Source organism: Schistocerca piceifrons, chromosome 10 (assembly GCF_021461385.2).
Source record: "Schistocerca piceifrons isolate TAMUIC-IGC-003096 chromosome 10, iqSchPice1.1, whole genome shotgun sequence".
Lineage (NCBI taxonomy): Eukaryota > Metazoa > Arthropoda > Insecta > Orthoptera > Acrididae > Schistocerca > Schistocerca piceifrons.
In genome coordinates, this window is record NC_060147.1 from 100,248,483 (window position 1) to 100,266,681 (window position 18,199).

General features: G+C 38.5%; 1 protein-coding gene across 1 annotated transcript in view; it reads left to right on the top strand.

Annotated features, from left to right (window-relative positions):
* The window catches only part of LOC124718934 (glutamate-gated chloride channel), a 428,257-nt gene that overhangs the window by 294,582 nt on the left and 115,476 nt on the right, over nt 1-18,199 (top strand). Inside the window, exon 7 of the mRNA XM_047244597.1 lies at nt 1,276-1,416. Coding sequence (XP_047100553.1) covers nt 1,276-1,416 — 141 coding nt within the window. The remainder of the gene's footprint in view (nt 1-1,275; nt 1,417-18,199) is intronic.

Here is an 18,199-nt window from a genome sequence, read left to right on the forward strand (position 1 = left end):
TGGTAGCCTTGCAAATAATAGCTCCTCAACTAATCTTTCATCCTTAATATACAACACATGAGTTAAAAGTAAAGATTCATTCATTGGTAAAGTTGACTCATCAAGTTTTAATGCAAAATCTGTTATTCTCAATATAGAGCATAATGTGTTTCCACATTATTAGCCATTTCACCTATTCATCTTTGTACAGAATTTTTACTCTATGGAATAATCTTAATCATGTCACATGGTGACTTACGTAAAACAGTTCATGGTTGGCAAGATGAGTCCCTCACCTACTGTACACAGATATCCATATTTAACTATCAACAATAAAACGTTTATGTAGCAAGCAACTCATCAGTATTTTGTTGTAAATCATGGCAAAAGATGTTTGAGAGAGTCGTCATGTCTCAAATTCATTACAGAGGGGCTTAATAAAATTTTAATCTGAGTTCGCCTTCTCAGGATGTGCCTTTCTCAGACGTTCTATTGTGCTGTAAGGATTACCCCACAAACAAAGACTCTTTCACATATTATATACATTGGTAGCTTTTGGTTTGTAGGTGTTGGTGTATATTTATTTATCACATACTCAGTGTTATATTGTCTTCATTTCTTGTTAGTGTAGTAACCGACACAAGGAAACAAGAATGCGCAACAGACTGTTTTGATTGACACTGAACACAATGTTACGATAAACATACAAATCACAAGTTTGAAGAGCTATACTGTAAGAAAGTCCAACAACAAGCTGAGTAACACACATTTACTGAGTACAGCTATGTTGGCACTATCAAACTTGGTGAGTGAAGTCCGGACGATAGGACAGCTGCCTTAGATGTCGACAGGCAGTATCACTATAGAACTGGCACAGGGGGTTGGTGGTAGAAACCTGATGAGGCCCCACTCTCTTATAATTATATCCCATCTGCACAAAGTATGATTTTTTGTCTAATACCAATTTTTATATGCTGATTTCATTGTGCAAAATGCTTATTTGGCATTATAGCAAGATAATTCTGTAAGCTTTGTGTGTTGTGAGGCTAATATTTATTTCAATTTGCTTCAGCTATTTTTACCAGGATTCCATTTTGCTTTCTAGAATGTCTTAAAGTAGATTTTTCTGATATTAGTTCAGTAATATGCTTAATATGTGAGTGTTTATAGAAAGTGACTTTCACTTTCAATTTGCTATTTGTAATTAGTTATCTGGTGATAAGCTTGAATTTTAATGAAATAAATGTCAACAATCCTTAAACACAGTTATTAAATATTCTTTGTCCTCTCTCACAGTATCATACGAGCAGAAGTACATTACATATGTGTGGAAAAACAGTGAGGAGACATTGCGAAAGTCTCCCAGTCTGACCACCCTTAATGCATATCTCATCAAGAATGCAACCACTGAATGCGAGAAGAAGTCCATCTGGAGAGGTAGGTAAAACTTTATACTGAGAGGGATTCAACTAGCTAAATGTGATTCTAGCCTATTACATTATCATCAGTCCTTGAAACATTGACATGTGGAACACGTGTGCACATGTCAATAAAATAACACTTGTTTCTATGGATGGAGAAACATGCTGTGTTGAAATATGAATTATTGTGTTAGTATTATAAATGTTAGATGCTACTAAATGAAAATGGCATTACACAGCTTTATTTCGAAAGAATTGGTATTTCTCAAAATGCATTAAAAATACTTTTGACAGCAAGTTTCAGTTATAAGCTTTTATGGTACATGCCATGTTATCTGTAAACAAATAAATAAATAAATTAGAATATCTGTCAGGTATGGTACATTTTGCTCATAAGAGCCAATGACATAATTTATAAATTATGATTAATAGCTGAAACTGAAGAAAACCATTAATAAGATAAAAACTCAAAAAGCCAAATAATGACAGGTTAATAATTTATTTGACTAAAGTAACATTCAACAGTAGTACAGCTGGAGGCACAAGAGTCCAAAGTAACTTCAGCTTTTGGAATGAAGAGTTTCTTTCCACAGAAATGAATAAGAAAGATTTTGTGGAAAGGACTAAAATGTAATATAAATTCAAATCCCAACACAGCTGTAGTCAGGGGCAGATATTCTTGAGAGAGGATCGGAAGTGGTTTGTGGAAGAAAAATTGAGGTTGACAACAGTAAAAAGATTGCTGTAATTATGTAATTAGCTGTTCCAGATACCTTGCAGAACAAGTTACAATGTTTTCTAGAATGCTTTGTCCCATTAAGGTGATTAAGTCAAAAATTTATATGTGGTGACACTACAAAAGGCATTAAAAATTGAGTAAAACAAAAAACTTGACATATTCTCTTTATTTGTAACCGCTTATTGGTATAGCCCACGTGGGACATGGTAACCGATGAGCAGTGACCAATTTTCATCCAAAGCACTGGGCGAGCTTGTTCAGAAGGGGATGCCGACAGTGTCTGAGACCTTTCGGCCGGTCAGCAATGACAGAATTGAGGCATAAGCCCTGCAATCTTTCTCGAATGATTTTACAGAAACTATTTGTTAGAAAAACTCATTTTTGCTTTATTTTTAACTTTTTGTGTCAGGTTTATGATGGCGTGCCTGTCATTTCATCAGTGGTCATAGTTATTGGGATATTTATGTGGAAGTAAGACACTGCATGAAATTCGTAAATGTTTGTAGTGAAAAATTGAGGTTGCTGTGATTTTACATTTGGTACATACTACATAATACGTTGCTGTGTATGAAATTTAGCAAATACACTCCTGGAAATTGAAATAAGAACACCGTGAATTCATTGTCCCAGGAAGGGGAAACTTTATTGACACATTCCTGGGGTCAGATACATCACATGATCACACTGACAGAACCACAGGCACATAGACACAGGCAACAGAGCATGCACAGTGTCGGCACTAGTACAGTGTATATCCACCTTTCGCAGCAATGCAGGCTGCTATTCTCCCATGGAGACGATCGTAGAGATGCTGGATGTAGTCCTGTGGAACGGCTTGCCATGCCATTTCCACCTGGCACCTCAGATGGACCAGCGTTCGTGCTGGACGTGCAGACCGCGTGAGACGACGCTTCATCCAGTCCCAAACATGCTCAATGGGGGACAGATCCAGAGATCTTGCTGGCCAGGGTAGTTGACTTACACCTTCTAGAGCACGTTGGGTGGCACGGGATACATGCAGACGTGCATTGTCCTGTTGGAACAGCAAGTTCCCTTGCCGGTCTAGGAATGGTAGAACGATGGGTTCGATGACGGTTTGGATGTACCGTGCACTATTCAGTGTCCCCTCGACGATCACCAGTGGTGTACGGCCAGTGTAGGAGATCGCTCCCCACACCATGATGCCGGGTGTTGGCCCTGTGTGCCTCGGTCGTATGCAGTCCTGATTGTGGCGCTCACCTGCACGGCGCCAAACACGCATACGACCATCATTGGCACTAAGGCAGAAGCGACTCTCATCGCTGAAGACAACACGTCTCCATTCGTCCCTCCATTCACGCCTGTCGCGACACCACTGGAGGCGGGCTGCACGAAGTTGGGGCGTGAGCGGAAGACGGCCTAACGGTGTGCGGGACCGTAGCCCAGCTTCATGGAGACGGTTGCGAATGGTCCTCGCCCATACCCCAGGAGCAACAGTGTCCCTAATTTGCTGGGAAGTGGCTGTGCGGTCCCCTACGGCACTGCGTAGGATCCTACGGTCTTGGCGTGCATCCGTGCGTCGCTGCGCTCCGGTCCCAGGTCGACGGGCACGTGCACCTTCCGCCGACCACTGACGACAACATCGATGTACTGTGGAGACCTCACGCCCCACGTGTTGAGCAATTTGGCGGTACGTCCACCCGGCCTCCCGCATGCCCACTATACGCCCTCGCTCAAAGTCCGTCAACTGCACATACGGTTCACGTCCACGCTGTCGCAGCACGCTACCAGTGTTAAAGACTGCGATGGAGCTCCGTATGCCACGGCAAACTGGCTGACACTGACGGCGGCGGTGTACAAATGCTGCGCAGCTAGCGCCATTCGACGGCCAACACCGCGGTTCCTGGTGTGTCCGCTGTGCCGTGCGTGTGATCATTGCTTGTACAGCCCTCTCGCAGTGTCCGGAGCAAGTATGGTGGGTCTGACACACTGGTGTCAATGTGTTCTTTTTTCCATTTCCAGGAGTGTATATTGAATTTTTCTTTAGACTTGGTTGCAGGTCTCTATCTGTCACCAATCTTAAGAAAATTTGTCTGATGTAGCAAACTCATTTGCAATTGGGCCATGCCAGTGACAAAACCAGAGTGAAATATCAACAACATTCCTCATATTTCATAAACATTCTGAGATATTAAAATGATATTTTGGCAAATAATAGCATGCAAAGAGAAGAGTATTTTGTGATATGTTTATTTTGCAAAACTTCATTATCTATCATGCTATTACACAAACTACAAGCTTTTTCGATGAAATAATGCAATTTATAAGGGCCATTGATAGCTGGTAAAACGAGAAATGCTATGAGTTTTGGAACAACATAAGTGAAGACATTACGTGTTTATTTTTTACCAAGAATGTGCAATTGCACAACATTTAGTGAAGTGAGACTATGTGAACTCTGCTGTGTTTGGCAAAAGTAGCAAATTTTAACATGGCAACAGTAGGAATATGTAGGTTTTACTCAAAATTTGACTCATATGATGCTTCTCTGAAAGCTACAAGTGGTTAACAAGCCAAGTGAAAATAAATCATTGCATTTTTAATTAAAGTAGATAATAACCAAAGCAGAGGTGACAGCAGAACATTTTAAATGACCACCATGCAAATTGGGCATAGAAGGCCTCCCATTTAATATTTACAAAAAATGTTAGCATAGGCTTCAGTTTCAAATGCCAATTCTCCTCCAACACTTGGTATTACCGCTACAATGCCTGCCCATAACTCCAACCACTAGCACTCATCCCATGTGTGTTCTTCTGTCTGTGCATGTAGTGACCATGACATTCTGCATTCACTATATAATTTTTTCAATTACTTTAACAAAAAATATCCTTCAAGTGGCAACCATTATTGAATTCATTTCCTAATTAGTTTTTCTTCTTTTAACCATTTAAAAGTTATTGAGAGATTGTGTGCAGAACTTGTATTCCAGGTATCTCAAGAGAGGAAAAAAAAATCACCCATGGCTAAGTAGGGTGATCGTGCATGCCACCCCATGTTACACAAAGATAAGAGCGATGTGAAAGTTTCAAATGTGCAACTGCACATCCTTTGGTAATTTGTCCAGGTTTGGTCACAGAAAGTTCTGTACAATGCCATTATATTTTAAATTTGGCTATAGTGCATCAAACAGATTCATTGGGCCTATGCAACAGACATTTGAAAAGTTGAGGTTAGTTTTCCTTTCACCTGGTACTGATAGTTTTTTCTGGAGCACACAAATTAAAATACACCTTAATAACATGTAGCAGATTAAGTGTGTCACAAATGATGGACAGACCTGAAGTTATAACTGCCATATCTGAACCAGAGAATTCTCCTGGTCACCAGCAAGTCTGAACTTTTCAAATCAGTTAGTGTAGAACTGGGAAGCAGTGATCATAGCACCATTACATCACCAGTGAATATGGCTGTAAATAGGAATATGAGGAAAGTTAAGAAGATATTTATACTTAGCAAGAATGAAAACAAGCACATTTCAGATTACCTGAGCGGTCAAATTGAAAATTTTATTTCCAGCACTGACAATGTTGAACATTAAAGAACAAAGTTCAGTAGTACTGTAGAGTAAACCTTAGATAGGTATGGGTTGCACAAAGTTGTGAGGGATAGGAAGGATTTGCCATGGTTCAACAACCTTGCTAGAAAACTGATATGGAAGTGGATTTAAACATAGAAGAAGCCTCATTGTCAAACAAGAACTGGACTAAGCCAAAATTAGTGTAAGGAGATCCGCGTGAATATTCAACAAAACCTAAAGTAAAGCTCTATCTACTGATCTGACAGGAAATTGTAAGAAGTTTGGTCTTATGTTGAATCAGAAAATGGATCAAAGCCAACTGTTAAGATGCTCTGTGACTTTATTGGGATCAGAACAGAATATGACATAGAGAAGGCTGAAATACTCCATAATAAGTGCTGCTGCAGTAGAAAAGGAACTGAAATCATTCAACAGAAGAAAGGGCACTGGATTTGATGGGATACCTGCACAGTTCTACATGTAGTATGGGAAAGAACGTGCTCTTCTTCTAGCAGTAGGTTCCTGTAGGAGCAAAACATTCCTAGTGATTGGAAAAAAAAAATGCTTGTCATTCCCATTTTCAAGAAAGGTCATCTAATAAATGACCAGAACTATAGGCCTGTATCTCTGACATCAGTCTATTATAGAATTTTGGAACTGATTTATGTATCATATTATGAGATTTGTGGAGACCGAATATTTCCTCTGTAGGAATCAACACGGGTTTTCGGCAAACAGGTACCGTGCGTAACCTAGGTCACTCTGTTCAGCCACGAAACCCAGAAAGTGCTCGTATCCTGGTTGGTGTTGTGTTCCTGGACTTCTGGAAGGCTTTTGTTATAGTTCCACACTGCTGCCTAATGAACAGAATACAAGTGTATGGAATATTGGACCAGCTGTGTGATTGGATTGAAGAGTTTCTAGCAAACAGAATACAGCACGTCGTTCCCCACTGTACGTACATAAAAGTAGCTATGGGCTTACCCCAATGGATTATTATAGGACCATTACTGTTCATGGTATATATAAACGACTTATCAGATAACATCACAACATCCTTGAGGCTGACATGATGTCAGCAATTATTTGGTTTACTGAATTATGCAATAAACTGCAGGGAACCATCCAAGCTACAATATTGATTTTCTTTATTACTTGATTAATACTTCGAGCCTGAGCTCATTAGATAATCATTGTAAAAAACAGAAACCAAGCAGCAAGTACTTTGTACATTACAAAAACAGAGCCACAGTACAAAGCTAACAGATGATAATTGGTACACACCACTAACCTATGCAACAACATCTGTTAAGACAACCACATGCCTGTGGATTCCAGTTACACACATCTTGCAAATTAGTGCAGGGCTGAACTTCATTCCCTTAACTGACACATTACAGTGTGAAAGGTATTAGGAAGAGCAAGACAGGGGGTGATTATCAGAACTGTGCCATCTAGCAGCAACTATATTTTACATATTTTCTTTTTTTTATTCCCTCTTTCTTCAGTATTTTATAAAGCATTACAAAATATATATTTCAAATACAACAAAAATCATTACAAGAAGATATTTAAGTTACAATATGTAACAGAAACAAAAAGGTGTCTGCATGTCATCATGCCAGCACCATACTCAGCACACCATGAAAACAAATTTTGAATGTCTCGACGATGCTGGTGATACAAAACCAAGTTTTCAAAATGTCAGCAGACAGATCTATAGATTAGGCTTGACACAGGAGAATTTTTTAAACTATGTGAGTAATATAAGAGTGCTGTATTTTGGGTTCATGGTGAGAATGCTGCAGGAACTTAGTTTTGTAGTGTTTGGCATCTCAATTTAATACCTATGAAACTATTTTTAAGGATGAAGCACTGTTAAAATTCTGTCAGAAGTAGGCTGTAATGCTTATAATGTTGTTTTACCTACATCAACTCTAAATTCTTTTTTGAGAGGTAAAATAATGGAGTTCTACCACGTAAAAGAAAGAAAAACTATGTGTTTACCTACAACAATTTGCAACATGTATGAATATAGGCTCTACGTTGTGAGTATAGAACTTTGTTACCATGAGGTCAAAGGCAGATTCACCTGTAATATTTATTCATTACCTTTAATTTATGTCCAATTCCTTGTAATGGTTTTATACCTTACTCTGTGATTTTACCACTATTTTGTCGTTTTATTCATGCTGAACTTTCATATTTTGCCATAGTGTACTCAGTTGCCTCTTATTCCTAACTGTCTGTAATGGTTTATTCTTGACGATATGGTTTTACCATTTTTCATGTCAGACGTTATGTAATCATTTTATACCTGAATGTGTGGTTTCAATACAGTTGGGGTTTCTTATCTTGCCATATATTACTAAGTTGTCTGTAGAAAAAGTCTATGGATCTGTTTGTTTGTGTTTTGAAAACTCATTTTTGTGTTACTGGTGTGGTCAAGGTGTTCAAAATTTGTTTCATGAGTGTACCACATATGGTGCTGGCATGATGATGTATATACACCTTTTTGTTCCCATTACATATTGAAACTTAATATTTCTTGTAAAAAATTGTATTTGAAATATGTATTTTGTAACGCTTGTTACCATGTATGCTGTTACTTCATAAGAAACTGAAAAGAGAGAAGAAAAAAGGGAAATATGTAAATATAGTTGCTGCTAGATGGTGCAGTTCTGATAAGCACCCCTTACCCCGGTGTTTCTAATACTTTCCGCTCCGTGATGCCTCAGTTAGGTGAATGAAGTTCAGCTCTGTACTAATTCACAAGATGTGTTTAACTGGAATGTATAGGCATGTGACTATCATAACTGATGTTGCTGTATAACTTAATGGTATGTATCAATTATCTCCCATTAACTTTGTATTGTGGCGCTGTTTTTGTAATTACTGTTTGGTTTCTGTGTTTTTAGAAACTTGAGCGAGTGATAAAGAAAAGTAATATTGCAACTTGGACAGTTCTCTGCAACTTATTACCTAATTTGATAAACAAATGTAACATATTGAGTATAAATAGGTGGAAATCCCAGTTACTGTAGGATTACAAAATCCTCAATCAATCATTGGAAGCAGTAACATCAGTTAAATAGCTGGGAGTGTGCATACGGAGAGGCTTAAAGTGGAACAACCACATAAAACTAACCCCAGGTAAGTCTGGGATCCATACCAAACTGGATTGATAAACGAAATAGACAAGAGTCAAGAAGACCTGCACATTTCACTACAGGTTCATTTAGTAAGCACAAAACCATCATGGAGATGCTCAGCCAACTCCATTGGCAGATGCTGCAAGAGAGGCATTCTGCAGCACATTGTGGTTTACTGTTGTTGTTGTTGTTGTGGTCTTCAGTCCTGAGACTGGTTTGATGCAGCTCTCCATGCTACTCTATCCTGTGCAAGCTTTTTCATCTCCCAGTACCTACTGCAACCTACATCCTTCTGAATCTGCTTAGTGTATTCATCTCTTGGTCTCCCTCTACGATTTTTACCCTCCACGCTGCCCTCCAATACTAAATTGGTGATCCCTTGATGCCTCAGAACATGTCCTACCAACCGATCCCTTCTTCTGGTCAAGTTGTGCCACAAACTTCTCTCCTCCCCAATCCTATTCAATACCTCCTCATTAGTTATGTGATCTACCCATCTAATCTTCAGCATTCTTCTGTAGCACCACATTTCGAAAGCTTCTATTCTCTTCTTGTCCAAACTATTTATCGTCCATGTTTCACTTCCATACATGGCTACACTCCATACGAATACTTTCAGAAATGACTTCCTGACACTTAAATCAATACTGGATGTTAACAAATTTCTCTTCTTCAGAAACGCTTTCCTGGCCATTGCCAGCCTACATTTTATATCCTCTCTACTTCGACCATCATCAGTTATTTTGCTCCCCAAATAGCAAAACTCCTTTACTACTTTAAGTGCCTCATTTCCTAATCTAATTCCCTCAGCATCACTGGACTTAATTAGACTACAGTCCATTATCCTTGTTTTGCTTTTGTTGATGTTCATCTTATATCCTCCTTTCAAGACACTGTCCATTCCATTCAACTGCTCTTCCAAGTCCTTTGCTGTCTCTGACAGAATTACAATGTCATCGGCGAACCTCAAAGTTTTTATTTCTTCTCCATGAATTTTAATACCTACCCCGAATTTTTCTTTTGTTTCCTTTACTGCTTGCTCAATATACAGATTGAACAACATCGGGGAGAGGCTACAACCCTGTCTTACTCCCTTCCCAACCACTGCTTCCCTTTCATGTCCCTCGACTCTTATAACTGCCATCTGGTTTCTGTACAAATTGTAAATAGCCTTTCGCTCCCTGTATTTTACCCCTGCCACCTTTAGAATTTGAAAGAGAGTATTCCAGTCAACATTGTCAAAAGCTTTCTCTAAGTCTACAAATGCTAGAAACGTAGGTTTGCCTTTCCTTAATCTTTCTTCTAAGATAAGTCGTAAGGTCAGTATTGCCTCACGTGTTCCAGTGTTTCTACGGAATCCAAACTGATCTTCCCCGAGGTTGGCTTCTACTAGTTTTTCCATTCGTCTGTAAAGCTTACATTCAAAGCAAAATCAACAAATATATTGCTCCCTCCTACGCATATCTCATGGAAATAGCCTAAAGATTAAATTCTAGAGATATGAGCTCACAAAGGCTTAATAACACTTTTTTGTGATGGAACAGAAAAGGAGGAAGTGGTGCACTAAGAACCCCCCACCACACACCATAAAAGTGGCTTGTAGAGTATAGGTGTAAATGTAAATGTTATATTTCAAAATTATTTGTAAATGAAAGATGTAGTAATATATGGTTATAATAGAGGGAAACATTCCACGTAGGAAAAATATATCTAAAAACAAAGATGTAGTGACTTACCAAATGAAAGTGCTGGCAGGTCGACAGACACACAAACAAACACAAACATACACACAAAATTCAAGCTTTCGCAACAAACTGTTGCCTCATTAGGAAAGAGGGAAGGAGAGGGAAAGACAAAAGGATGTGGGTTTTAAGGGAGAGGGTAAGGAGTCATTCCAATCCCGGGAGGGGAAAGACTTACCTTAGGGGGAAAAAAGGACGGGTATACACTCGCACACACACACATATCCCACATCCTTTCGTCTTTCCCTCTCCTTCCCTCTTTCCTGATGAGGCAACAGTTTGTTGCGAAAGCTTGAATTTTGTGTGTATGTTTGTGGTTGTTTGTGTGTATGTCGACCTGCCAGCACTTTCATTTGGTAAGTCACTACATCTTAGAAGGAAACATTCCACGTGGGAAAAATTATATATAAAAACAAAGATGAGGTGACTTACCGAACGAAAGCGCTGGCAGGTCGATAGACACACAAACAAACACAAACATACACACAAAATTCAAGCTTTCGCAACAAACTGTTGCTTCATCAGGAAAGAGGGAAGGAGAGGGGAAGACGAAAGGAAGTGGGTTTTAAGGGAGAGGGTAAGGAGTCATTCCAATCCTGGGAGTGGAAAGACTTACCTTAGGGGGAAAAAAGGACAGGTATACACTCGCACACACGCACATATCCTTTAAATATGTCTGCTTGTGTCTGTATGTGTGGATGGATATGTGCGAGTGTATACTACTGATTGGAAAATTATGCACACAAAATTGTTTCTATGCCTTTTTCTCCACCATTTTCAGCAACTATGGTTTGTAACTTACCTGTCAGCGGTTGTTCAGACTACCTTGCAGGTACCATGTTCTATAAAGCTTTGAGAGTCCGTCTTTCATGTATTGTATCATATCTTATGTTTAGCCATTTATTTGTACCATTTTTTTGAAATGTTTCATGGACTTTACAACACTACTTAGTGCATTTGGAAATGCTAATTATATTTTTTTATAATAGAAATATGGATATAAAGTCTTATTTCGTTTTCTTCCTATATATTTCATTCTGTTGTTGTTGTTGAGAAATAGAGAAATGTCACAACAGCTGAAATATGAGACTGTTAAATCACTCTGGTTTTGTAGATTTGTCAAGAAACAGTCCTTATCTGTCTTTAATTATTGACAGTTTTTTTTTAATTTTTATGTTATTTATGTGGCTTCTGGAAATATAAGATAGCTAATTGAATATACAGGGAAAGTACTAAAACAGGTAATGACATAAAATGTTTCCAGTGAGTCAGTGTAATATTTTACACAAATCTGAAATCCAGGTGATCAGATGTTCTACTGCCCTATTAGTTTTTTTATCATCTGTCTTGATTATACGTGTGTCTTTAGTGGTGTACCTGAATACAAAAAATTGTAATCGTTTACATCTTAAAGCACTTACATCAGACAGTATATTTTTTGTTGAAAATGTGATGCTGTTGGAATCACTAAAAGTTTATTGATAGTATCTACTTTCTTTGTTATATCCAATGTAGTCAGTGACATTCCTGTTTCAAAGAATTTATTCCATTTTATTGTTTAATTTTACTGAATTGCCAAGTGGTTCAGTTAATCTTTGTAGTTTGTTTTTAAATCTAAGTAGCAGCATGTATTGTTTGCAGAAAGCTTCCAAAGCTAAAATATAGTTTGATAATGCACACTAGCCCACACGTCTGGCACTGCAGAGTCTGCTAGAGCACATTTCATGATATTTGAGGCACTTACATGGGCTACGTATTCACAGTCATTCATAATTCATTTCTGAGCTGTGGCTTATTTCTACATATGTGTGCAACTAAAGTTATCAAAATGCATTTAAGCGAGCATAGTTTCAGTAATGTGTTGTTTGTTGGATCCTAGTGCCAAGCAGTGAGCTTACAGAGTGGCTATAATCAGCTCATTTGCACACATTAAGTGTGTGCATATTTTTGAAAATAACAAAATACAGTCTTGTTCATTTTATATTTTCATTGCCTAGAATTCAAGAAGCTTCTGCTTGGAAAACATCTGGCATAAAGCAGCATATAGCAGAAATACCATTGCCAAGTTTTCTTTCTTCTTCTTCTTCTTCTTCTTCTTCTTCTCCTCCTTCTTCTTCTTCTCCTTCTCCATATTGTTACATAGATAGTTAAACCGCCATGGAATTGTGTGATGGATTGGCCATAATTGTGTTAATATTCTTTACTAATGGGTCGCTATCCAATAAATATATTTCTGATATGTCTGTCTCAGTTACTTAATGCATTAGTTTCTGTGAAATGTATAATATATGTGAAACAATGTTAACAGTTTTTGAAGATTTGTATTTTCTACAAATTCTTTGTTTCTACTGACAATACTGTTTACATTTTTCATATCTCAAAAAGAGAAATTTATAACTTAAAAATTTATAATCACTGAAGAGACTGAATAATTTGGATATTTTTCTGCGTTATTTCTTTAACCAAATTTTATCTTAACTACCGCTAGGAGGAACTTAAACATTTTTTTGCATTTGGCATGTTACATCTGTAGTTTTTTCGGAATGGCTTTTCTTACATCAGATGGACTTATGTGAGCCTTGAAATAGAGGCCAAAGGCTTTGTATGGTCATGGCTTGGTCTCGCTTTAAGTAAGTCTGTTCCTGTCTTATTTACTCTGTCCTGTGGCCCCATCACAAATGAAACTTATCCCATCACCAATTATAACCCTTTTACGAGCGCTATTTAAGAGGTGGCTCTTCTTGTACTCAGCATTACAGGTATGTATTTTGTATATCCAGGTATGTATTTTGGTATATCTTTCATGGCAGTATATTACTACTATGTTTTGCCACATTGTATTGCTATTTCTGAGGGCAAGTTAATAAAGACTGAGAATAAATACCAAACGAATCAGGTAGGGTCCACTTTGGTACGATCTTTTTGTAAAGTAGTTTTCATTGAATTATATGAACTAAGTTTGCAACAGATTCCCATCTTGTTTTATCTTCTAACATTTCCTTCATAACTGCCTCCACTTTCTTCTTAACAACTCTCAATGTTTCACGTTGATTTAATTTCAGTCCAGAAGAAATAAAAACTTTAGGTGGGAAGTTGTGGCCTGCATGGAGAAGAGAGATAAGTTAAGTGTTATTACTTCCAGTTATTGTTGCCAGTTTGAACACAAAACTGTATTCTAGTGCAAGCACAGAACAGATAGATACAGACCAATTCAATCCAGAGACTTGAAATCTGATGCAAAGTAGACTGCATGTGGAGACCATCTAAGTAAAACATGAGACACTATTCAATGAAGGGAATTGGCATTACTTTCACTGCAGACCAAATACTCCTTGACTTTGTATCATTGTGTTTGCTTCTGAATTCATAAGGATGAAGACAGCTTCATCAACAGTGCCGACAGAAGTAAAACAGAGTCTCCCAACAAAACTTTATTTGCACCTGATTCTGTTCATATGGTAGCACTCTTGACACCTAGTATTGCACACACCTTTCAAGTGCAGTCAGTTATGCTAAATGGTTTATGCACTACTACAGACCGTGTTTAGCATTTCTGTTGGTGTATCTTGTGTTGTGCAGCAACCTTTTCTTAACAACGCTGTTGGCTATCCAAAGGGCATGTTCTGGCTTCCCAGATGACTTTTGACTGCCAGACCGGGTGAGGAGTGACATCACTGGGGAGCTATGGGAGTTCAGCTACAAAACACATGCCACTGCTAGCAATTTTGTGCTCACTTGGTAGTCTGTACATAAGGTGATGTGTGATGTATTCCAGGACCATAAAAGTTCTTTATGATCTTGTGAGTGTTTGCATTATTTACCATGCAAAATGAGTAAAAACCCTCCATATTATGCTGTTTTTAACTGCAGTAGCTCAGTATGTTGAGCTGAGTGCAAAATTTAAAATTAGTCCCCAAAATACGTGTATCACCAATATTAATGCCTATAGTCATTTACCACATTGATGGTATTAATTTTCCACAACTGTAGTAATGTAGTTTATATGTATTTACCACAGCCACTCAGAGTGTTATTGTTCACTTTAGTTTATTTATGACACATTTCAATCTGCTGGTGTTCATCATTTGGCATTAAAGGTTTACAAAACTGTTAAATGCTGCCAACTCAAAATATTAAACAATTCTGTCCACTGGATTAAAAATAAGATGTCCAGAATTGATTGTGTGGTGTAAGAACATTATTGAACTGCTACAGAAAAGCCAAAGAAACTGTTACACTGTCTGATATCATGTAGTGCCCCCCACGAGCACGCAGAAGTGCCACAACACGATTGTTGCACGGTCTCGACTAACATCTGAAGTAGTGTTGGAGGGAACTGACAAATTGACACCCTGAATTCTGAAGGACTGCCCATAAATCAGCAAGAGTACAAGGGGGTGAAGATCTCTTCTGAACAGCATGTTGCAAGACATCCCAGATATACTCAATAATGTTCATGTCTGGGGAGCTTGGTAGCCACCAGAAGTGTTCAGACTCATAAAAGTGTTCCCAGTGCCACTCTGTAGCAATTTTGGATGTATGGAGTGTCACGTTGTCCTGCTGGAATTGCCGAAGTCCATCGGAGTGCAAAGTGGACATGAATGAATGCAGGTGATCAGACAGGATGCTGATGTATGTGTCGCCTATCAGAGTTGTATCTAGAGGTATCAGGGGCCCCATATCACTCCAGCTGCACATGCCCCACACCATTACAGAGCCTGAACCAGCTTGAACAGTCCCGTGCTGACATGCAGGGTCCATGGATTCATGAGCTTGTCTCCATACACATACATGTCCATCCGCTCGATACAATTTGAAATGAGACTCGTCCTAGCAGGCAACATGTTTACAATCATCAACAGTCCAATGTCGGTGTTGACAGGCCCAGGTGAGGATTAAAGGTTTGTGTCATGCAGTCATCAAGGGTACATGAGCGGACCTTCAGCTCCAAAAGCCCATATCGATGATGTTTCATTGAATGCTGTGCACACTGACACTTGTTGATGTCCCAGCATCAAAATCTCAGCAATTTGTGGAAGGGTTGCACTTCTGTCACATTGAACGATTCTCTTCAGTCATCGTTGGTCCCGTTCTTGCAGGATCTTTTTCTGGCTGCAGTGATGTCAGAGATCTGATATTTTACTGAATTCATGATATTTACAGTACACTCGTGAAATGATCATATGGGAAAATCCCCACTTCATCGCTGCCTCGGAGATGCTGTTGCTCATGTACCAACTATAACACCATGTTCAGACTCACTTAAATCTTGATAATCTGCCATTGTAGTAGCAGTAACCAATCTAACAACTGTGCCAGACATTTGTTGTCTTTAGGTTTTGCCGACCACAGCACTGTATTCTGCCTGTTTACATATCTATGTATTTGAATATGCACACCTGTACCAGTTTCTTTGGCACTTCAGAGAGAGAGGGAGAGAGAGAGATAGAGTGTGTGTGTGTGTGTGTGTGTGTGTGTGTGTGTGTGTTTTGTCACTATCAGTTCTAACAACACAGAAATTGATGATGTAACAGAAGGAGGGTGCCCCTAAAAGTATTATTGCAAGACCTAAAATATACACCCACAGATCAGTCCATTAAAATCACATTGATGATCGACTTTCGTAGCATTTCAACAAAATCACAGAGTTTCATATCTTAAAAAGCAGTTGAGCTGTGTATTACTACATACAAAAAACTGGGGAAAAACCTAAATCGACAGTAGGAAATTTTTGGGGTGAATCTAATTGTATGTATTTAGGGTAACATAATGGGAAATGGCAGTGGTATACTCATCAGAGGAGATGCGAAACTCAAATTCATCAGAATAGGAATTGAAGTTACATGTAAGATCATTTGGCGAAGACTCTGTGTGAAGGGTGCACACAGGGTTCTGATTGGGCTTTTGTATCAGCCTCCATATGTAACCAAAACTTTTGAGAAAACATCAGCCAACTAACAAATCTTTTTTTGCCAAATATACTGTCAATGTCAGAGAAAACTTAAATGTTATGGAATAAGTAAAGTTTTCTTAATGGTGGTCCTGACAGTTCATTTTGTAAAACAATACTAAATGCCCATCTATGAAACTAAGTAAAATAGATAGATTAGGAGCCCACTCATTATGGAGATGGATTATATATAATGCATCCTTTTTCGTGAATTCCGTTTTAAAACTGGTATCAGTGTTCATGAGGCAGTACACCAATGATTTCCAAATACAAGGGCAACTAACACAAGCAGAAAGATTTATATCTTCAGTAAAGTAGGTAATGGCTCTAATGTCATATTTCAAAGAGGTGTTCAAAACATTTACCTCTGGGCAGGGGGCATGTAGAGAAACTGTGGCTCAGATTTAAAAGAACGGTTGTCCAACCACTGGACAGATGTGTACCCAGTAACATTATTCATTATGGGAAGGACTGTTCATGTTAACACTGTGTCTCTAAATAAACATCTAAGGAAACAGTGGCTACTGCAAAATAAATGTAAAACAAAGTATAGGGCTACAGGTAGACAGATGCTAAATGAAACACATTTTGGCTGTTCAATGGGTAATATGTGGAGAAAGAAAAGTGTGAAATGGAGCTCAAAGTAGCAAATGCTGCCACTTCAAGAGCTTCATTCCTAAAATTATATGCTTAACTGAGCAGAAATGTGTGTCCTTCACAATGGCCATCAGTACTCTAGAAAACTACAAAACAAATTAAGTGTTAACTGTGTGTTCTGAAAGGGGTATTTCAATGAGTTAAAGCTAGGTCAAAAATATTTTCTGTGTTCAAGGCAGCAGTTATTCTGAACTTTGCTGAAATGAATATTGGTGGTTATGTGGCTGTGTTTGTCTAGTGATAAGGTTTACTATAATTGCATACTACTTTTCTTTTGATTGTTTCATATATCAATTCTAAGCCAAATTGTAAATGCATAGAAAAAAGATGCATCACAAAGGAATTATTCAAATGGGATGGTAATTGGTAGATATGATGTACATATACAGACAAACAAATGATGACAGTTTCATAATAATTGGATGGTTTATTCAAAAGAAAGAGATTCATAAGTTGAGCAAGTCAATAATGTATTGGTCCAGCTGTGGTCCCTATGTAATCAATTTTTTGGCATGTCATTTATTGACAGAGTTGTTGGATGTCCTCCTGATGGACATTGTGCCGAATTCTGTCCAGTTGCTGTGTTAGATCATCAGAAACCCGAGATGGCTGGAGAGATCATCAGAATCCCAAGATGGTTGGAGGGCCCTGCCCATAGTGCTCCAAATATTCTCAATTGGGGAGAGATCTGGTGACCGTGCTAGCCAAGGTGTGGTTTGGCAAGGATGAAGACAAGCAGTAGAAACTCTCACTGTGTGTGGGTGTCATTTTCTCACAGAAATGTAAGCCGAGGATGGTTTGCCGTGAAGGGAAACAAAATGGGAATACCATTGACGTACCACTGTGCTGGAGTGGTAATGTGATGACAACTAAAAGGGTCATGTTATGAAAAGAAATGACACCCCAAACCATCACTCCTGGTTGTCAACCCGTATGGCGGGTGAGCGATATTTCAGAGCTGCATACTCTTCATTGTGATTGAATTACATGTCTCATACCT